General features: G+C 38.7%; 3 protein-coding genes across 3 annotated transcripts in view; all 3 read right to left on the bottom strand.

Moving 5' to 3' along the window:
- LOC117949639 (AT-rich interactive domain-containing protein 3A-like) overlaps window positions 1-6,926 on the bottom strand; it is a 12,090-nt gene extending 5,164 nt beyond the window's left edge. The window contains exons 1-4 of the mRNA XM_034880100.1: window positions 6,254-6,926; window positions 4,929-5,543; window positions 518-592; window positions 342-414 (exon numbers count right to left, since the gene is read on the bottom strand). Of these exons, the coding sequence (XP_034735991.1) occupies window positions 342-414; window positions 518-592; window positions 4,929-5,543; window positions 6,254-6,277 (787 nt within the window). The 5' untranslated portion in view covers window positions 6,278-6,926. The remainder of the gene's footprint in view (window positions 1-341; window positions 415-517; window positions 593-4,928; window positions 5,544-6,253) is intronic.
- A 1,300-nt stretch (window positions 6,927-8,226) lies between these two features.
- Window positions 8,227-13,045, bottom strand: LOC117949671 (cytochrome c oxidase subunit 5A, mitochondrial-like). The gene is made up of 5 exons (XM_034880154.1): window positions 12,806-13,045; window positions 11,876-11,992; window positions 8,968-9,089; window positions 8,743-8,860; window positions 8,227-8,648 (listed from the first exon to the last, which is right to left on the bottom strand). The coding sequence occupies exons 1-4, from the start codon at window positions 12,876-12,878 to the stop codon at window positions 8,747-8,749; spliced, it is 426 nt and encodes a 141-aa protein (XP_034736045.1). The 5' UTR covers window positions 12,879-13,045; the 3' UTR covers window positions 8,227-8,648; window positions 8,743-8,746.
- A 731-nt stretch (window positions 13,046-13,776) lies between these two features.
- LOC117949667 (ribonuclease P protein subunit p25-like protein) lies at window positions 13,777-16,993 on the bottom strand. Its single transcript, XM_034880150.1, has 2 exons — window positions 16,912-16,993; window positions 13,777-15,214 (listed from the first exon to the last, which is right to left on the bottom strand). Exon 2 carries the CDS (start codon window positions 14,909-14,911, stop codon window positions 14,246-14,248), a length of 666 nt encoding a protein of 221 aa, XP_034736041.1. The 5' UTR covers window positions 14,912-15,214; window positions 16,912-16,993; the 3' UTR covers window positions 13,777-14,245.

Genomic DNA, 16,993 nt, shown 5'->3' with positions numbered 1-16,993 from the left:
GGGGGGGGGGGTTCTTGATTTAAGATTCAACATGATGAGGGGAGGAGTTGAGCACCAATTAAAACAGCAGCTGAACCCAAGCACATCACAAAGTAAAATTATAAAGATACTGCATACGGGTAGGGAAAAGACAGTTCTTATTAAAAGAATTTCAACCTTATTTTGGTGATTTATATGAAATCAGGTCTTACAGATGACCCATAGCTCAACCATTTTGAACAGGTCTATGACTTTTGTTTTTGACGTATCACAAATGCATTTCTAATCAAAGTCTGCGTAGGGGGGAGGTTGGGCAAACAGACTTTTGTGTTTCGTTTGAAGGATTTAACTCTGAATCTTACCTCGTGTCTGCATAAAGACAAAGAGTTGATCCAGAAACTCCTTCCGCTGTGGGTCATTATCCAGTTCATAAAGCTGCAAGTCAAAAACAAACATCAGCCATAGCTAGTGAACAGTCGCTTTGATTATTTCAGATGTTTTCTTGTTTACATACTGTAAATCAATTAAATCTACGAACCTTGGCAAAGTCCCTGGATGGTTCTCCTTTTACTTTACCTCCGTCAGTCTCCTCAGCCCAGATGGCACTTCCTCTCTGTAAATACCAACCCAGTCTCATAAATACACCCACAAAAAACAATATTGAACAGTTTGTCCTCCAGATTGTCCTGCATCTGCGTTGTATGATGAATTTAATAAGAGCATGGCAAAACCAATAGGATGTTGTATCCTCCGGGAGATACCGTTCCTATTTAAAGCTTTCCAATATGTGTCACCTTTTCCTCAAGGACTCTGGACTTTGTGCTTCCCACCTCATGTGTTCAAACCGTTTATTTCCCAGCACTGAAACCAGTTTTTGCTGCTGGTGTTATGTGTGTGCAGATGTTTTAATTTATTTTTAACTGTTCTTCGATGTTTTATGTGAACCACTTTTAATTGTTTTGTTGCTGAAATGTGCTATACAAATAAAGCAGCCTTGCCTATATTAAAACAATAGCTATTAATACTACCAAGTATTATTACTTGATCATTTTATATATCATTCTGGTTAATGCTGTAATAGCAAGTGGTATCATATTACTCTTACATTTAATTTGCAGTTACAAATCACACCTCTGACATGTCACTCGAAATGCACTATTAGTCTCCACTAAATACTCTATGTGTACTGCTGACACTGTCATTTTGAGTTTGCTCTTGTATAGTTTCTATTTTTTTTTTTGTATGCCTATTTTATACACTTCCAATTACCTTTTCCTATTTATCTGTATTAATTTCTGTCCTCATGCTGCTGCAACAACTATTATAAACAATATTTTCCCCTCTGACAATCAATAAAAGGCTTATCTCATATTTCTTAAGGGAGTGTCTGTTTAAAGCTAAGCACAGTAAAAGGACGATTAAGGAAAGGCCAAATGCTCATTAGGCAGTTTAATGTGACATGTTATTCCTCCATTTCCTCCCCCTTAACAGCTAAAGGTTAAAAATGTGTGTGGAGGGCAGTGTGTGCAACGGTGTGGAAAAACCCGCTGAGATGTTATGGTCCTGCTAAGGCACGCAGAGGACGATGATGTAAGTATGGAAATAAACATGGTTGGCAGAACAGTCTTAAGAATGGACTGTACATATAATCACATTAAGTAGATGATGATCTTTTTTCTTTATCATTTTATTGTGGACCTTGTTGCAGCTTTTCTTCTTGGATTTCTATCACTGATTTGCTTGCTGTAGGGCTCAAAGGCATTCAGTTAATGCTCTTATTTTATTACCGGAACATGTTTTATATAAAACAAGCATGTGCATTTTCAACAACAAAACATGTTTTTGTACTTGACAGTATCAAATGCTTCAATTGTCATGCTTGTGGTTTATCAAAAATAATGGACTATTCTTGTCTTTCATTGTCTTCCCTCAAGGATTTTACTTGCATTGAAACGTATAATTTTGTACTTTAAACACATTATCCCATTTACTAATTGTTTGGTGTGGCAACCTGATGTGAACTGGGGTTAACACCCATTACATTTCCAACCTTTAAGCTACAAAATACATGGGAATCAATAACATTTTGGCTTCCAGTCAAACGCTGATGTTTACTGTAAATACACTATTCAAACTGCAAAAGCTGAGACACAAACAGCTGCATGATATTGTTACAGAGACGTTCCCAGCCTTTGTTGTCAGATGTATGATCACAGCCCTATCAAAGGTCAATTGAATTTCTTTTAAACCATCACGTTTATCCATTTTAACCATTACAACAGAGGTGATACAGGTGACTGATGATATATTTTGTAAAGCAATTTCTAACTATTCTGTTTTTCTTCTTTCTACAATACTACTAAATACAGAAGTAAGTTACCCATCGGATTGGAAATCATTGTGTAATGGAGCCCTGTAAACACATACTTTTCATTTTCTATTCCTGCTTTTAGTTGTTAAACTAGTTAAATATTACAACTGTATGTATCCCCTATACATAAAACTATCCCAGAGCTGTTGACACACCTAATGGCTTTAGTTTAGAATTTATAATAAAAGGACTTTTACCCCCCAGCAGAAAGCTTAGTGATGTGAAGGTAGATAACATGCCAGTCTTTTCACCATGAAATGGAAATAAAACCCTTCCCCCCTTATTGATGAGCAAGTGAGACCTACTGTGGCTCTATTAACAAAGAGCGTTCAGTTAATTGCTCACGGAGGTTTCACACATCCAGCCTTGGGAATCCTGACTGTATTCAGTAAGTAGGGCAGGAAAAGGTTTCTTTTGTTAAAAAAGGGAATATTTTATCAGGTTTTTAGATTGGTTTTTATATCCAAATTACAAATTATTAGGTTAATGCATATCACTATACACAAAGTAGTTTATTGAAAGAATGTCTGTTCAGCAAGTCAAGGTAAAAGTGGATAAATTAAAGCTTATTTGAAATGTCCCATTGAAGTACTTAAACATTTACACTAACCGAAACTGCCTCATATAATGAGCTTCATCAAAATCATTCGGCCACTCCTGTAGATCAACAGCAAAGATTTATCCCTTTCCTTGTGTCATTAGGGCCACGGGGGAGCAGATTTTTAATCCAAATCAAATTATTGGGCCTTTAGTCACCCGAAAAAGTCAAGATAATTTATCTGGCACCTTGCTGTGCTGTAGGCAAGGACTGAGAGCAAAGATTGGGCCATTTTCCCCCCTCCTTTTGCTACATCTAAGGGTGTCCAGTGAGACCGCACACAAGGCCTGAACAATGGCTGCTCAGCATGGCAAGGCTTTTACAGCATTCCCAGATCTTCAAAGATAATTGATTAATGAAATTACTGAAAACAAACAGCTAAAGTAATAGTAGAGAGGGACCAGATTTTAGAGTGAAGAGAAGGTAACAAGGGTAAATATTAACAACCATGCCAATTAACTCGCAAAAGATGCCTTTTGAAACTGTATGTAACAAAGTGAACTTATTCATCATATGCATGTCACATAAAATGGCTTCAAAGCAAAACACTGAAGGACTCCTGTTTTGAAATTCACTCTTAAAAAAACAACACTGACAAATCAAAAATACACACACACACACACACACAAACACACACACACTAAATATCATAAGCCTCCTAAATTGGGAAACAAATGGGTCAAGGAAAATGCTGCACATACGTTTGTTCTTATAATATATAAATTAAGGTTCTGAGATGTTTTGTGTTCTTTAAGTGATGAAAAATAAAAAATAAAGACTTTTCGCACACATGCAATTATGTTTTTTTTTCCACAACAGTCTTTCACATCTCATTATTTTGCTTTAATTAAAATGGAACAAATGTTCTTCATTATTCCAAGTGTTGTCTGCTGGTCTGACAAAAGGAAATGCAATTCTCACTACACTGGCCATATAATGTATTGATTACTTGCTGCCATTAAGTGTTGCCAAGAGACGACTAAATTATGCAAAGCTTTCCACTCAGCAGTGAGGTTTCTGAGCCTGTCGAGTTTTAAAAGAGACTAACAAACACATAAATTGCATTTATAAAGAAAACCAGTAATTTATCAACATATAGGCAGGAATAGCGGGAAAAGAAAACGGTTTCGAAAGCCAACTCTGCTCCACAGCAACTACTGTAAGTAAACTTTATGGGTAGTTGCTTGCTGTGAGGCACTAACCCAGCTGTCCTTCTGGTCGCATTTATCATCAAGCATTGTGCTGAAGTGGTGACACCCACCCACAAAGAAAAAACTCTGAAGGGAGTCACTGTTACCTATATGTAGTCAAACATGTCTGTGGGAAAACATAGTATTTTAAAAGTAGATCTGTCTGATACATTGAGAGAAAAGTCCACCACATACCCAGCAATACTTTACAGTAGTTAACCCTTAAAGCCAACCTTGTCCAATAAACACACGCCTGGGGTAATTTTCATTAACTTTATCTTCGTCAGGCCTGAACCGGCTGCTATGAACAGTTAGGATTGGACCACAGACAAGACCAATTAGCTCCACTGGTGGCGAAGGTGTATATTCAAAAGTGTGAGACGTGAGGAGAAGTATAGCAGAAGTAAAGATCTCTGGCCGGGCCAGGTCTTTAAACACTTTCAAGTTTGGGCATCTTGCCAAAGGGACACGCTCCTTCCCCTTACATGTGAGAAAACAGGAGGCAGGCCAGGCAGTAGGGGAGATACATGTCTTCTGATGGGGGGCTAACCTCAGGATAGTGGAAGATGAGGGTGTGTTTTAATAATCTTCACAGTTTATAATGTCATGTGGCCTATTTGTACTTTTTGGGCAGTGGCTCTGGAGAACTAACTCAGGTCTTTGTTCATGAAATAAAGATCTTTGTATGGCACACTCTCTGCCTCTTTGTATATTTGGTCAAATTGGAAAGTCTTCAACAAAAGAAAAACATTATGGCCTTGATTTAGGCAGTTCTATCAAGGTAACTTACTTGTTTAAATGGCTCGTCGTAGCCCCAGTCAGCGAAGCCATTGGGTGATGTGAAAGCATGTTGGCCTGCAGTAGACAGCAGCTCCTTCTCCTCCTGCTCCTGTTTTATTGCCAAAAGTGGAGATTCGGACACTGGCTTTGCAGCAGACGACCGAGGTGTGGAATAAGGAGCGAAGGGAAAGCCTGCAACCTGCTGGAGTCGAGGCTTCTTCACCTGCTGATGAGGCCTGTCGTCCCCCTCCTCACCATCATCTTCCTCCATCTCATCATTCTCTTCATGCTCCACCATTTCCTGTTCCTCCTCATCCGAGTCCTCATCTTCCTCAGTTGGATCTATCCTACTGATATGGCTGTTCATAGCTTGTTGCGCTGCTTGATAAGTCTGTCCATTTGCTTTGCCAAATAACGCAGTGTCTAGTCCGGCGCCAGAGGCTCTCGCTGCAGCAGCGTGTTGAGCAAACAGGAGCTGTGTGTGAAAAAGATGTTTATCTTGCAGATTCATCTCCAGTTTGGCCTCTTGTTGTCTCTGCAGATGCTCCATCACCGCCTCCAGCTTCAACCCAGCATTACCAGACGGTGGACACCCAGCTGGACTGCCCTCCTCGGATAAGCTTGACTATGGACACACAAAAAAGAAAATCCCAAACTTCATTTAGAAACTGTTTGATTAGGTGTTTTTAATTTTATGTGCTTCAGAAAATTATTCAAAGTTAAAAATAATGAAACATGCATTTAACAAGTATAAATAAATAAAAAAGATCAAAAGAAGCAAATTACACTTTTGTAAATGGTTTTAAATAAGCCTACTACGAATGTAGAGTGGATAAAGTTACACACATTTGTTGTTTGGTTCATTAAAATTGGCATGTTAAAGTGAAACACCTTCTTTTTTTTTTTAAGAGAGGCTGCCCTGGCCTCAGAAAGCACAGTAATGGTGGATTTTGGTGAACTAAAGCTTTATGGCTTGAGACAATAGATAACAGAATATATTAGGATACTGCAGTTGAAAATAAATTAATAGCAGGATAAAACATGTTTCTGTCAACAATTTTCTGTGTATGTCTCATTAGTTGAAAAGTCACTTTTGAGGGTGAAGGGTCAAGTTATTTCCCAAATTTCAAAAAAGTATTCGGTTTGATAAAAGCAACTTTATTTGAAAGTATAGATAAATGCGAATGTAAGGTATAAAGTAATAATCATGAAAAACAACCAAAACTAAATCGTTAAAGTGCAATAGTTTCGGAAAACGTCTGCATAAATCGCCATTTGCTTTGTTACTGTAACAAACACGAGTGGGAGCGCTACCAAACAGTCGTCGACACTCACCATTTGCGCCTTTGAGTAATCCATAGTCGCCAACAGATCTTATCTAGTTTTTCCTTCTTCCCCCCAGCAGAAATAAATCGCATCGCATGACCAGTTTCTTTTTAAACAGAAAAAAAAGATTATTCTCATTAAATGTGATTTCAAAGCCCCTGAAGTCTGGAGGCCGGGGTGATCGGAGCTGGAGGAGGAGGGGTAAACTGCTCTGCGCTTTACATCCCTGGTCACTGAGGACTCATGGAAACTCAAACATCTTTGATTGTCTTTAACTGGGTGGCCTACACCCCCAGCTCGCATGAATGAAAGTCCCGCCCCGTGCGTAAAGCTCGTAAAGAGGGTTTTCTTTTCTGCATCTGTGTAGAACTACCCACCCACTTCACAAGGAAACCACACCTTCTGCTATACAATTGTAGGGTTATTGAGGTAACACGATCTCTACCAAAAACAAGACATTTTTTAAGTCTTTATTCACATTGCAACTGGGTCTGACCTCTACACCCACAGGACACTTTGTTTTCTCTCCAGTGCTAAATGGGTTGCCTTTCATAGCAGAAACCTGCACGGAAATTCAGTCCGGCTAAAAAGTCATGGTTCATTAGTCATTGTCCTTTTTTTTTCTTTGGAGCAGATTAAGTCAATTTACCAGAACGTGTGTAATCGAGGCTGTCAGAGGTCATCTTTTGAACGCATTGCAGTTTCATTTATTCTAATATTTTGAATTCGCCCTTAATGGTCCATCTTTTATTCCTATATGGTGGCATTAGTATGGGTTGCAGACAGATTAACTTTATCAATTGGGTTCTTTGGAGCTCCAACAATAGAAAAAGGGCTCTTTTGCCATTTGCTTGGCTCCAATTTTAACTGCAATTTGGTGCTTAAGCAAACATCTACTGTACAAATGCTTATATTTTGAACAGCCCAGTGCCATATGTGACAGCACAAGAAATATTAGATACTATATATATTATAGAGACTCAAACCCCTCTATTAAAAGCCCAAGGCAGATTCTGTTGACATGGCCAGATTGATTACAGGATAAGAGCAGAAAAGTGTAGAATTAATTTATAATTTGCTCAATATTTCTTTCTGATGGAGTTAGGCAGACATGACTTAAATTAAGAAATAAATCCCGATTTCTTCAACACTCTGGCAGGCAAATGGTGTATTCATCAACCTGAAATGTGTTCCTCTTATATTGAGTCAGTGACCTTGTAGGAGGAACGGAAACATAACAGTGACTAATTTAGCAAGTAGAAGCAGTTACTCATATTTTGGCTGGTAAATCACGGTTTACTTGTACTGTACCAATTTATCAATCACCTCAAAGGTGACATTGGCCAAAAATAAATCTGCTGGTTAGTTGCTTGTTTTATTATATTACAATAATTTCAATCCTCCCACACAAGCAATTAAAAAAAAAAAAAAAAAGGATTTGCACACCATGCCTCATCTACCTTTTTAACTGTCAAAAGAAACCAAAAACACCTAATTTAACACATCTTAGTACCTTTGACTTACCCCTTTAACTCTACTGCACACAATTTAGCTTGATAGTGGAAAGAAATTGCCAAAATGTCTGTAAAAAATAGAGCTCCGACACTTAACTCAGGTTACTTTAAGTAAAATAATCGTAACATTGAGAATATTTATTTAAAAATAACCTTTTAATAATTGTGGACATTTCAAAATGGTACAACTACGGTGGAGTTTGAGACAAGCCCATTAGACATTACTACTGATACACTTTGGAGGTATTCTTTGTTCAAGCCAGTAAAGGCAGCATTCATGATATAAGCATAATGTGCCAATAATCAAATCATCTAATACTATCCATAACATAACCCATTATCTTTTAAATCCTGCAAAGGCCATTGGACTGCAAGAAGTACCTGTTTGAACAACAAAATTGGAGTTATCCTATTTAGTGTAGCTTTGGGCAACAGTCCAGTGATGTGTTGATAATAACATTACACCAATTGCAATTAGAACACGTTTATTTTACAAGCATGTCAATTTTCCCTGAAATGAAAACAGATGTATAGATTGAATACAGTAAAATGATTTTTTACATGCATGTAAAAATGCTGCTCTCTAGTGGCAAAATGCAACTCACAAAAATGTCTAGACACACAAACAAAACGCACCATAAAAGCAATGTTCTGCTTTCCATTAAAGCAACTTATGATTTGAGTGTATTGCTTCAAAAAGTATTGAAACTAATTAAAATATCCCAAAATGTGTGGCACTTAATAAAGATACACTTTCCCTTATTATGTTCATCATTATTTTACAAGCAAAAGAACTTAATAAAAGGCCAAATTAAATATCACACAATTTAAAAGAAGCAAACATTTAAGTACAAGGGATCTGTGTCCTGGGATAGCCACGGTTTTTAGATCTGAAACAAAACACACAACATTTCTGTTAGATTGTCCTCTTATGACAAACCTTGAAAAATAACACATTAATTATGAGAAAATTAAAATACCTACTCATCTACACTTTGTCAATGCCAAGCTCTTCAGGTGTCGGGATGCTAAGCTCGTGTAATGTTGGCTGCAGCTCTTGGATCAGATACGGGTAGATATCTTTATGAGGGCCGGATTTATCCTAAGAAAAAAAAAGCATAACCCATTATTCATTAACTTATGACTATAAACTACAAAGATGCTGGTTGGCAACATTCCCAAGCTCACAAGGTGCCCCTTTCCTCTCACCTTCACAGCTTCCAAAATCCGGATAGCGCTGGCCAAATCGTTTAACCTCCGACAGGCTCTCAGTGCTGCCTCCAGAATCTTGGGCTCAGGTACAAGATCGTACCCAATCAGTGTGTTCATCCCTGAGAGAAGGAATCATAACTTTTAAACCAGAGACAGAAAAACATTTTTACAATGAGCTGCATTTATTTTATCTGTTGCAATATTCTGTTTTGCTATGCGAATACATTTAAACAAAAAAGGCCAAAACCAACAATTAATCCAATGAAAAGTACTTTCTTTGTGGTAATAGTGTTATTGACTGTATCATATCCCATTTGTACCATAGCAGGGCTCAACGCTAACTTTTTAAAGTGGTTGCCAGCTTGGAAACCAGGCATCAGCTTTTGGTTGCCGCAAAATAAGGGTGCAACGAATCACAAAACTCAAGGATTGGATACATTTTTGGATCAGCACAAAAAAAGGGAGGAATTTAGATGATTGTTGAAAATGTAATAACAACAGTTACTTCTTTTATCAGTAAATTGCTGTTAAAAGAAAAAACAGATGAGAAAAAGGTATTTTACAATAACTTTGAATGTAGAACAAGGTTTACCTGTTTACCAGTAAACAGCAACATTTTGTCCCATCTGTGTTTTTCAAACAGCAATGACCAGTGCTAGTTAGTGTCTTTTAGCTCATAGCTTTAGCAGCAGACTGTTGTACGTCCCGCTGATGGAATCCTCTACAGTGAAATACGGTTACACAGTTACAATACACCGTATTTAATCCAGTTATTACTGTAGCAAAAGGTATGCTAACATTTCCTGCTGTTTAATATGTTATTAGGGTTTACCAGCGTGACATGCAGCGATGTTTCTGTTGCCTCTAACATGGGTTTCGGAGCATCAGTGGACAGTGCAGACATTTAAGTAGCACTGTAATGAGGCACCAAAATCAGCGTTGCTATTTTTTCCCGGTAGATTCCAGGCACTGGTGCCATATTAGGACCGGATTTTAACATGCACCATTAATGTGAACATAAAAATTGCATTGCCTGTATCTTTTCAAGACAAACACGCGTGTGTCATAAGCAGTTGCACAACAGCTGAAATGTTGTGTTGCAAATGACAATGTTTATGGAGACACCCAAATAAAATAGACTTTTTAAAAATACATTTTCCAATTTTCCGAGTTTTGAGATATATCTCTCTCACGCACACACGCACACGCCAAAAGGGGGCGACCAGAGACCACAAAACCGTTGCCCATTGACTCAATCTAGTTGCCAGGTGCAAATGTTACTTTCAAGACCTGCATAGAACTTTATAAATTTGCCACACAGTTACTGGGTGACATGCTCCTTTGTTATGATGAACAGGAGTTAAGTTGATCCCACACACACACTATCTTGGAGCTAAAATTTCTCCCTCAGTCATGTGTGTAATGTGTATTAAACCCTTATTGTAAATAGTCCCCAATAAACCCACTATTTACTTACAATACATTTCCCAACTGTTTCAGGTAATTACTGAACCTTCTTTAACAATGAAACTACATTTGCTACCCCTATTTAAAAGAGGTTTACATCTTCAGTTGCCGCTAATGGGCTTGCAGCTGTGAGCCAGTGTAGGTATGAGAGACAGACAACATTTAGCAGGTTTTGGTCTATTCGTGCATATCGTTGACAAAAAAAATACATAATTAGTCCCTGCCTTATCCTTAAATGTCGTAATGTACAAGTTGAGCATACAAAAAAATCTTAGGGTGAAATTGCAAACCGACCAGATTTACAACACTACTTCCTGTAGGTTTTACTGTGATATTCAACCACTAGGACTGCCTACTGAACCACTTCCGTGAGTTTCTGATCTTATCATTTCTCACCTGATAATGAGCCTTTCCCTATTTCACTTTCTTTCCTGCAACTGAAACATCTCTTCTGTTGTGTTTTTTTCTCTTACAACCAAAAATAGCCCTTTATTGAAAGAATGCATGATGCTTTAGGGACCAGTGAGATGTAAATGTAAATATGAATGTGCTGTATTTATATAGCGCTTTTCTAGTCTTAACGACTACTCAAAGCGCTTTTACATAATACAGGATACATTCACCAATCACACACATTCATACACTGTGGCCGAGGCTGCCGTACAAGGTGCCACCTGCTCATCAGATATACATTCACACACATTCACACTCCAATGCGCAACACTGGAGGCAACTCTGGGTTCAGTGTCTTGCCCAAGGACACTTCGACATGGGACTACAGGGCCAGGGATTGAACCCCCAACCTTCCGATTGGCAGGCAACCGCTCTACCCTGAGCCACAGCCGCCGAGATGATGAAATACAATCCAGCAAGTCCAGGGTCATTATTAGATTAATGTGTCTAAAGGGTTACAGGATGCCAAAAACACTGTACAGTTGTTTATTTTACTCTTTGACAGGATTTTATTGACTATGGCCAGGTATCAAATCTACTGTACTGTTCTTTACTCATTCTTTTATTACAGTTTCTGACTTGAATCATGATTTTGTCAATTTTGGTTTCAAAGTTATTGAACAACTACTTGTTTAACATTTGAGAAATTAGGATTCTTTTGTTAAATGAAAAAGAAGGGTTTTTCTTAGAAAATTTGTATATTTGTTTACATATTAGTAATCTTACTACAATACAGTATCCTGTGTACTTTCTTGAAGCAATATCCCTTAAATAAACAACATATCAAACAATTTCATCACATTAATGCACTCATCCTGTAATCTAACACTGTCAGGGCAGGCATCCTCACAGATTGGCACCAAATATCAGATCAGACCAAATCTTTATTAGTTGACAACTCTGTTGACTCATGGTAAAAACTGTCCAAATCTTAGCTATTAAATTAGAAGAAACAACTTTCTTGATCCGTCATCCGTAGACATACCTTTTCTCAGCTCCCATGCGTCAATGTCGGGCTTGTTGAAATAGGTGACCCAGCGGGCATCAAACTCCTCATCGGTCTCTTGCTTCCCATGTGAGTAACACCTTGACGCCAAAAGAGCTGCAAGAGGAAAACAGTTATAAGTTGAACAACCTATCAGCATTTACAGTGGCACCTAGTGTCAGGTAATATAGAAGGGCAACTATAGTCAAGGCTAGCCTACATTGAATTACGTTAGGGACTAAATGCCGTCTAATAATGTAGCTAATGCAGCTAGATCATTGCCAACGTCCTTTAACGTTACGTGACCTAAAACTGCACCTACAAGCCTGAATACACTTCAACAGACAACCAGGACATTTCTATTAATGTTAGGTTTCTTAGGATATATTTAAGAGCATGTGGAAATCTGCGTACATTTAACGTTAGTTACCTTAATTAGGAATGTTTTTGCTAAACATTTCAACAACATCCGAATAACGTATGTTTCCTGATAGTTATTGCTTGCACCAACCCATACATGGATGTACAGAACACACTGGCGACTAGTTGACTGAACATAGCTAACGTTTCCAAATAACCTAGTTAGCATGTTAGCAAAAGGCATCAGCCAACTGGGTCATGGCAAGGACATAGCCACCACCGAGCTGAACACCGTGATATTTTCAAAAATAGCACACATACAGGAAGTGTTGGACGAAAGTCTATATAATTCGACTGACATATTTACACGCTTAACAGTGCGGCGTGCATTTAAAAAAAGATAGATGCACTGGCTAAGCTAATATAAGCTAACGTTAGCTATTAGCCGTGCGGGCACCACAATGTGCCGACATCACATAAGATTTCCGTGACAACTTCGCCCTGACAGTTTGTGAGTGAGCTAGCTCACAATACGAAACTACAAAATAACATTTAGAGGTGAACAAATACCTTGGCACCCTGGTTGCGTACGGGTTAAACTCCTGACACCGGAGAACGAGAGTTGGACGGCGGCTCTGAGCATGATGCAGGACAGCCAACTACACAAACTCAAACCGGGGAGATTTTGAAGGAGCAGCGAGCAGGAGTAAGCTAGCGCTAACTTGCTTAGCCGGTCACGTACGCGATCCCGTGCTGCGCATGTGCAAACTGCAGTTTATCGGTATTTTGCTTATATGGTTTATATGGTATTTTGCTTTTGTCTGTGGACCTACTTCTTCCAAAGAGCCGTGAAGGTAGCTCTGGCAAAGCGAGACTATTGATCTACTGGCTCTGACTTTGACCTAGAAATAATACAGTGCCGAGCCTTTTCATGATTTTTCTGTCTTTATTTTAAGGACAGTTGCCCCCAATGAAAAATGAATCGACATAACAAACATTATTAATCCCACAAAAAAGTTCAGTAAATATTTAGGATGCTATATACAAAAACCCAATCAGTTTAAGCTGCTACAAGATGACGCCCAATTTATATCATTATGGCGTTTCTTTGAATTGCCCTTTGTATGAACATGTGCTGTACTTTCCGAACCAACCAACACTAATAATTAGGCTACCACCCAGTCCAAAAAGCTTTAAGGCTATCAGATTTTTTTGACAAGGGTTGACTTTACTGTAGGCTATGTTTTTTCAGGGTGATACTAAGAGAATAGGATTTAAGTACTCCTGAAGCTGTGGGTGTTACTATTATTGATCCTATTATTTTTCCATTTCACTCTGCATTTCACTACAACACAGAAAAAAGGTACTACTAACTACTTGAATCAAAATGAACTGAATGCTGAAAACAAGTGGTGATATGAAAAAAAGGTTTGTCTCTAAAATAACAGGTTTAGAAGTTTTAAACTGGTTCTATTCCATAAGGGGATTTTATTCAAATTAAAGTGTGTATACGCTCCATCACAGCCCAAAACACCAAAGACGAAATGCATAGTTAATTTATTTCAGTGTTTTTACATCTGTAAAAAGCAACAGCATTATGATGAAAATAAATCCTTAACAAAAACATTCCGGTCTTGTGATCTATGAAAACACACATGCTTTTCCTCCAAAAGTAGAAAACAGAATAATGACTATTGACAAACCTTGGCGTTTATATTTATAATGACTGTGGCCAACTTTGTGTAGTTTTGCATCAGAATAAGCTCTGATGTTCCCTGTATCACTTGCCAGACAGCAGCAGGGTGAACAAGCTGTTGCTGAGGGGAGTATTGTCTTTTAGTATCCTTTGGGCTCTATGCAGGTACCTGCATCTCATCGATATCACTGATGCCCGGGAGCTGTTTCATTCACTTGGTGCAGAGTCCTACTGTCTTGTCCATCCTATCTCATGCCCGCTTGTAATGTTTCCAGTCAGGATGCTTTCTGTTGCTACTCTGACTTATCAGATTTTCATGGAGACGGTAATGGAGAACCTGCACTCAAGTCATCCAGACAGAATCTCTTGGCTCCTTGCTGTGAGAAGGAACAGTGAGCTGGCCTGATCAGAGCTCTACCTCTCTCTGTGTCCTCTGTGGGAACCCTTAGGGTTTGGGGGGATTGGTATCCAGTCTCCTGGGGATCCAGAGGGTCTTTAGAGAGCAGGATACAGATGGCAGGGACTGTCCTATGCATGGTTATACCTGGTGCTCCTGGTTGTTGACTCTCCCAGACCTCTTTCACTGTCTTGTAGTAGAGCTTGGACACCTGGTGGAGCCCTCCCACTTTACGTTTTAGAATCTCAACACAGGTGATGGTCTTGGTGACTCCTCTACCTGAACCAGTGAAGACTACCTGTGTCAGTAATGTCCCATTGCTGTCTTTCCCCTCTCCTTGCATGCGAGCTGTTGCAAACCGCAGCAAATTGCGGATCTTGCTTCCTTCTTTCACTCGCATGTGCAGGATGTCTGCTGCCAGCCCGGGGATTGGATAGGGACTGCTGTCCTCTGTGCGGCTGACTCTTCTGAAGTTGCTCTGGCCAGAAGATGGGACATCAGGGTCGAATGAAGCAGACTGCAGTTCCATTATAGTACTGCTTTTAGCATTTGAACTCTTCATCTGACCCCTTGGTTCAGTCATTATTTAGAAAGCAGTGGAATATCAGTGCAGCATGCTGTTTCTGAGCCTGCAGCTTTGGATTCTTTGCATACCTCCCTTGAGATTGACAGTTTTTTTGTTCATTTTGTATGAGAAAATAATCCATCAATTAATCCAAAGTTGTGACTTGTCATGGTCTTCTTTCTGTCATCTGTTCAAACTGAATTTCTATTTTGTCTTCTGAGCACCAAGATGACAGCTAGCAGTATGGAGAGGGTATTTCTTCCTCTAATCCCATTGACATGAAGGAAAAGATGTCCTTGCTCCATTCAGCACTGAGGACAGCTGATGCCAACAAACACATATGAGGCTCAGAGAGACATGTAGTATGGGACACAGGGTTCTTAAAGGCACATGCAACATTTCATATAATGTCTATCCCATTCTAGTTTGTTGGTTTTGTAGGAAAGCTTTTGTTAAATCCTAAAGGGATCAGAGATTTTCATTTGTCGATGTGGATGCTTGAAATATATGCATGAATTAACATGAGGTAATGAGATTTAACCAGGCATGCAGTTAAAACAATCCTTTGTTTTAATTGAATTGGTTTTGATGGTAAAAATTCTTAATGTGCCTTTTTGCAGATATTGCACCAAACTACACTGTCACTGGGGTAACGATATTTAGAAATAATATTATAGTTATGGAAACATACAGTACATCATGTTTTCAAGACAACATTCCCTCTGTACTATCATCAGAGAGCCATATGCTCCTTGAGAAATGTCTTCCTTTGGGCTATACAGTAAGCTCAGTTCTCCTCCCTTCAGTCCAACGCCTGCTGAGCTGACCCAGAAAATGCTTATTAACTTGCACCTCTTTTGAGTCACTAATATTTAGGACAATCACACCTTGGAGCTGCTACTTTTTTGTGCCAATCTTGTAATAAAACATCTGTATCCAGATGCAAACAGAGCTGTTTTCCTAAAGGCTTTCTTTAGAGGAGCTGTGCCAACAGAGGAGGTCAGGGGGAAGCAGCTGTGGGGCTCATTTGGAACCAGTATACTGTTATAATGGTACACTTCTGCTTCACAGGATGGCATGCACCCCATGATATTCACTGACTTGAACAATGAGCACACAGATGTGTCTCAGTGGTGTCAATATGGTTCAGAATGTCAGTTATGTTATGATTGTTAACTGACTATCAGTGAGTATGTTCCCATCATGAAAATAATATGTTAATAACTGTGCTTCATTGGACTAACTGCCATGTGGCACAATTCCCCCCGATTTCAACTTTATGTGTTATCTTTTGTTGAAACGCACCCAATTTTTTTTGCTTGTGACACCTCTGGTGGGTAATTCAGTTGTCTAGTTAAATTCCTGAATTGAAAATTGACAGGCTCATGTCAAAACCCAAGTTTTCTGATTTAAACATCTGTAGCAGTCTCTACTTACAGACATTTAGAATCATAACTCCCATAACATGACAATTATGGGGTTTTGTTTGCTGTGTTAGCAATGAAAAAGCCCTGAGTAGTTGTTATTGGTTCATACTACCACCTTTTGGTACAAAATAGGTATTACATAAATGACAAACGCCCTTCAATCTGCTGAAGGAAAACATTTGATTTGTTGGACACAAAGCTAATACTGAAGTCTTTACTTTGAAATAGTGTGGTTATAAAAAAGCACAACATATGTGCTTACAGTACAGAGTTATGTCACCAGACTATATTTTAGGATATAAGGGAAAAAAAAGATTTTGCGTGACACAACAAACAATCTAATATTATTGCAGTTGACAACCCTCTTCCTTTCATGGTGAAATTTTTCTTTCTTTGTGTTAGCATATTTCATTCAAACAAAAGTTGAAAATGTGATATAAAGCATTGTTTTATGTCCACTTGTCAAACCAATACAAGTCTAACTTAATACCGGATGTATAGCCACGACAAAAGTAAGATCTATTCTCATTATCAAATACTGCACTCTAATCATAAATAATTGTTTTCTTAGCACTACTTTAAAGCAATTACTTGTGAAATTTCCCTGTGGATCCTGGCTTCCTGAGTGTTAATGTGGACATCTCCCACCTGGCCATTCATCCCTGAGAAAGAT

This window comes from Etheostoma cragini, chromosome 8, assembly GCF_013103735.1.
Source record: "Etheostoma cragini isolate CJK2018 chromosome 8, CSU_Ecrag_1.0, whole genome shotgun sequence".
NCBI classification, from domain to species: domain Eukaryota; kingdom Metazoa; phylum Chordata; class Actinopteri; order Perciformes; family Percidae; genus Etheostoma; species Etheostoma cragini.
Note: the sequence above shows the minus strand (reverse complement) of the source record. Positions and strands in the feature narration are given on the sequence as shown.

Coding starts and splice junctions, on each gene's coding strand:
- LOC117949671 (XM_034880154.1), bottom strand. CDS start 12,878: ATGCTCAGAGCCGCCGTCCAACTCTCGTTCTCCGGTGTCAGGAGTTTA. Junction 11,993..12,805: donor TACGCAACCAGGGTGCCAAG/GTATTTGTTCAC, acceptor TTCCTCTTGCAG/CTCTTTTGGCGTCAAGGTGT. Junction 9,090..11,875: donor CGCATGGGAGCTGAGAAAAG/GTATGTCTACGG, acceptor TCCTTCTCTCAG/GGATGAACACACTGATTGGG.
- LOC117949667 (XM_034880150.1), bottom strand. CDS start 14,911: ATGACTGAACCAAGGGGTCAGATGAAGAGTTCAAATGCTAAAAGCAGT.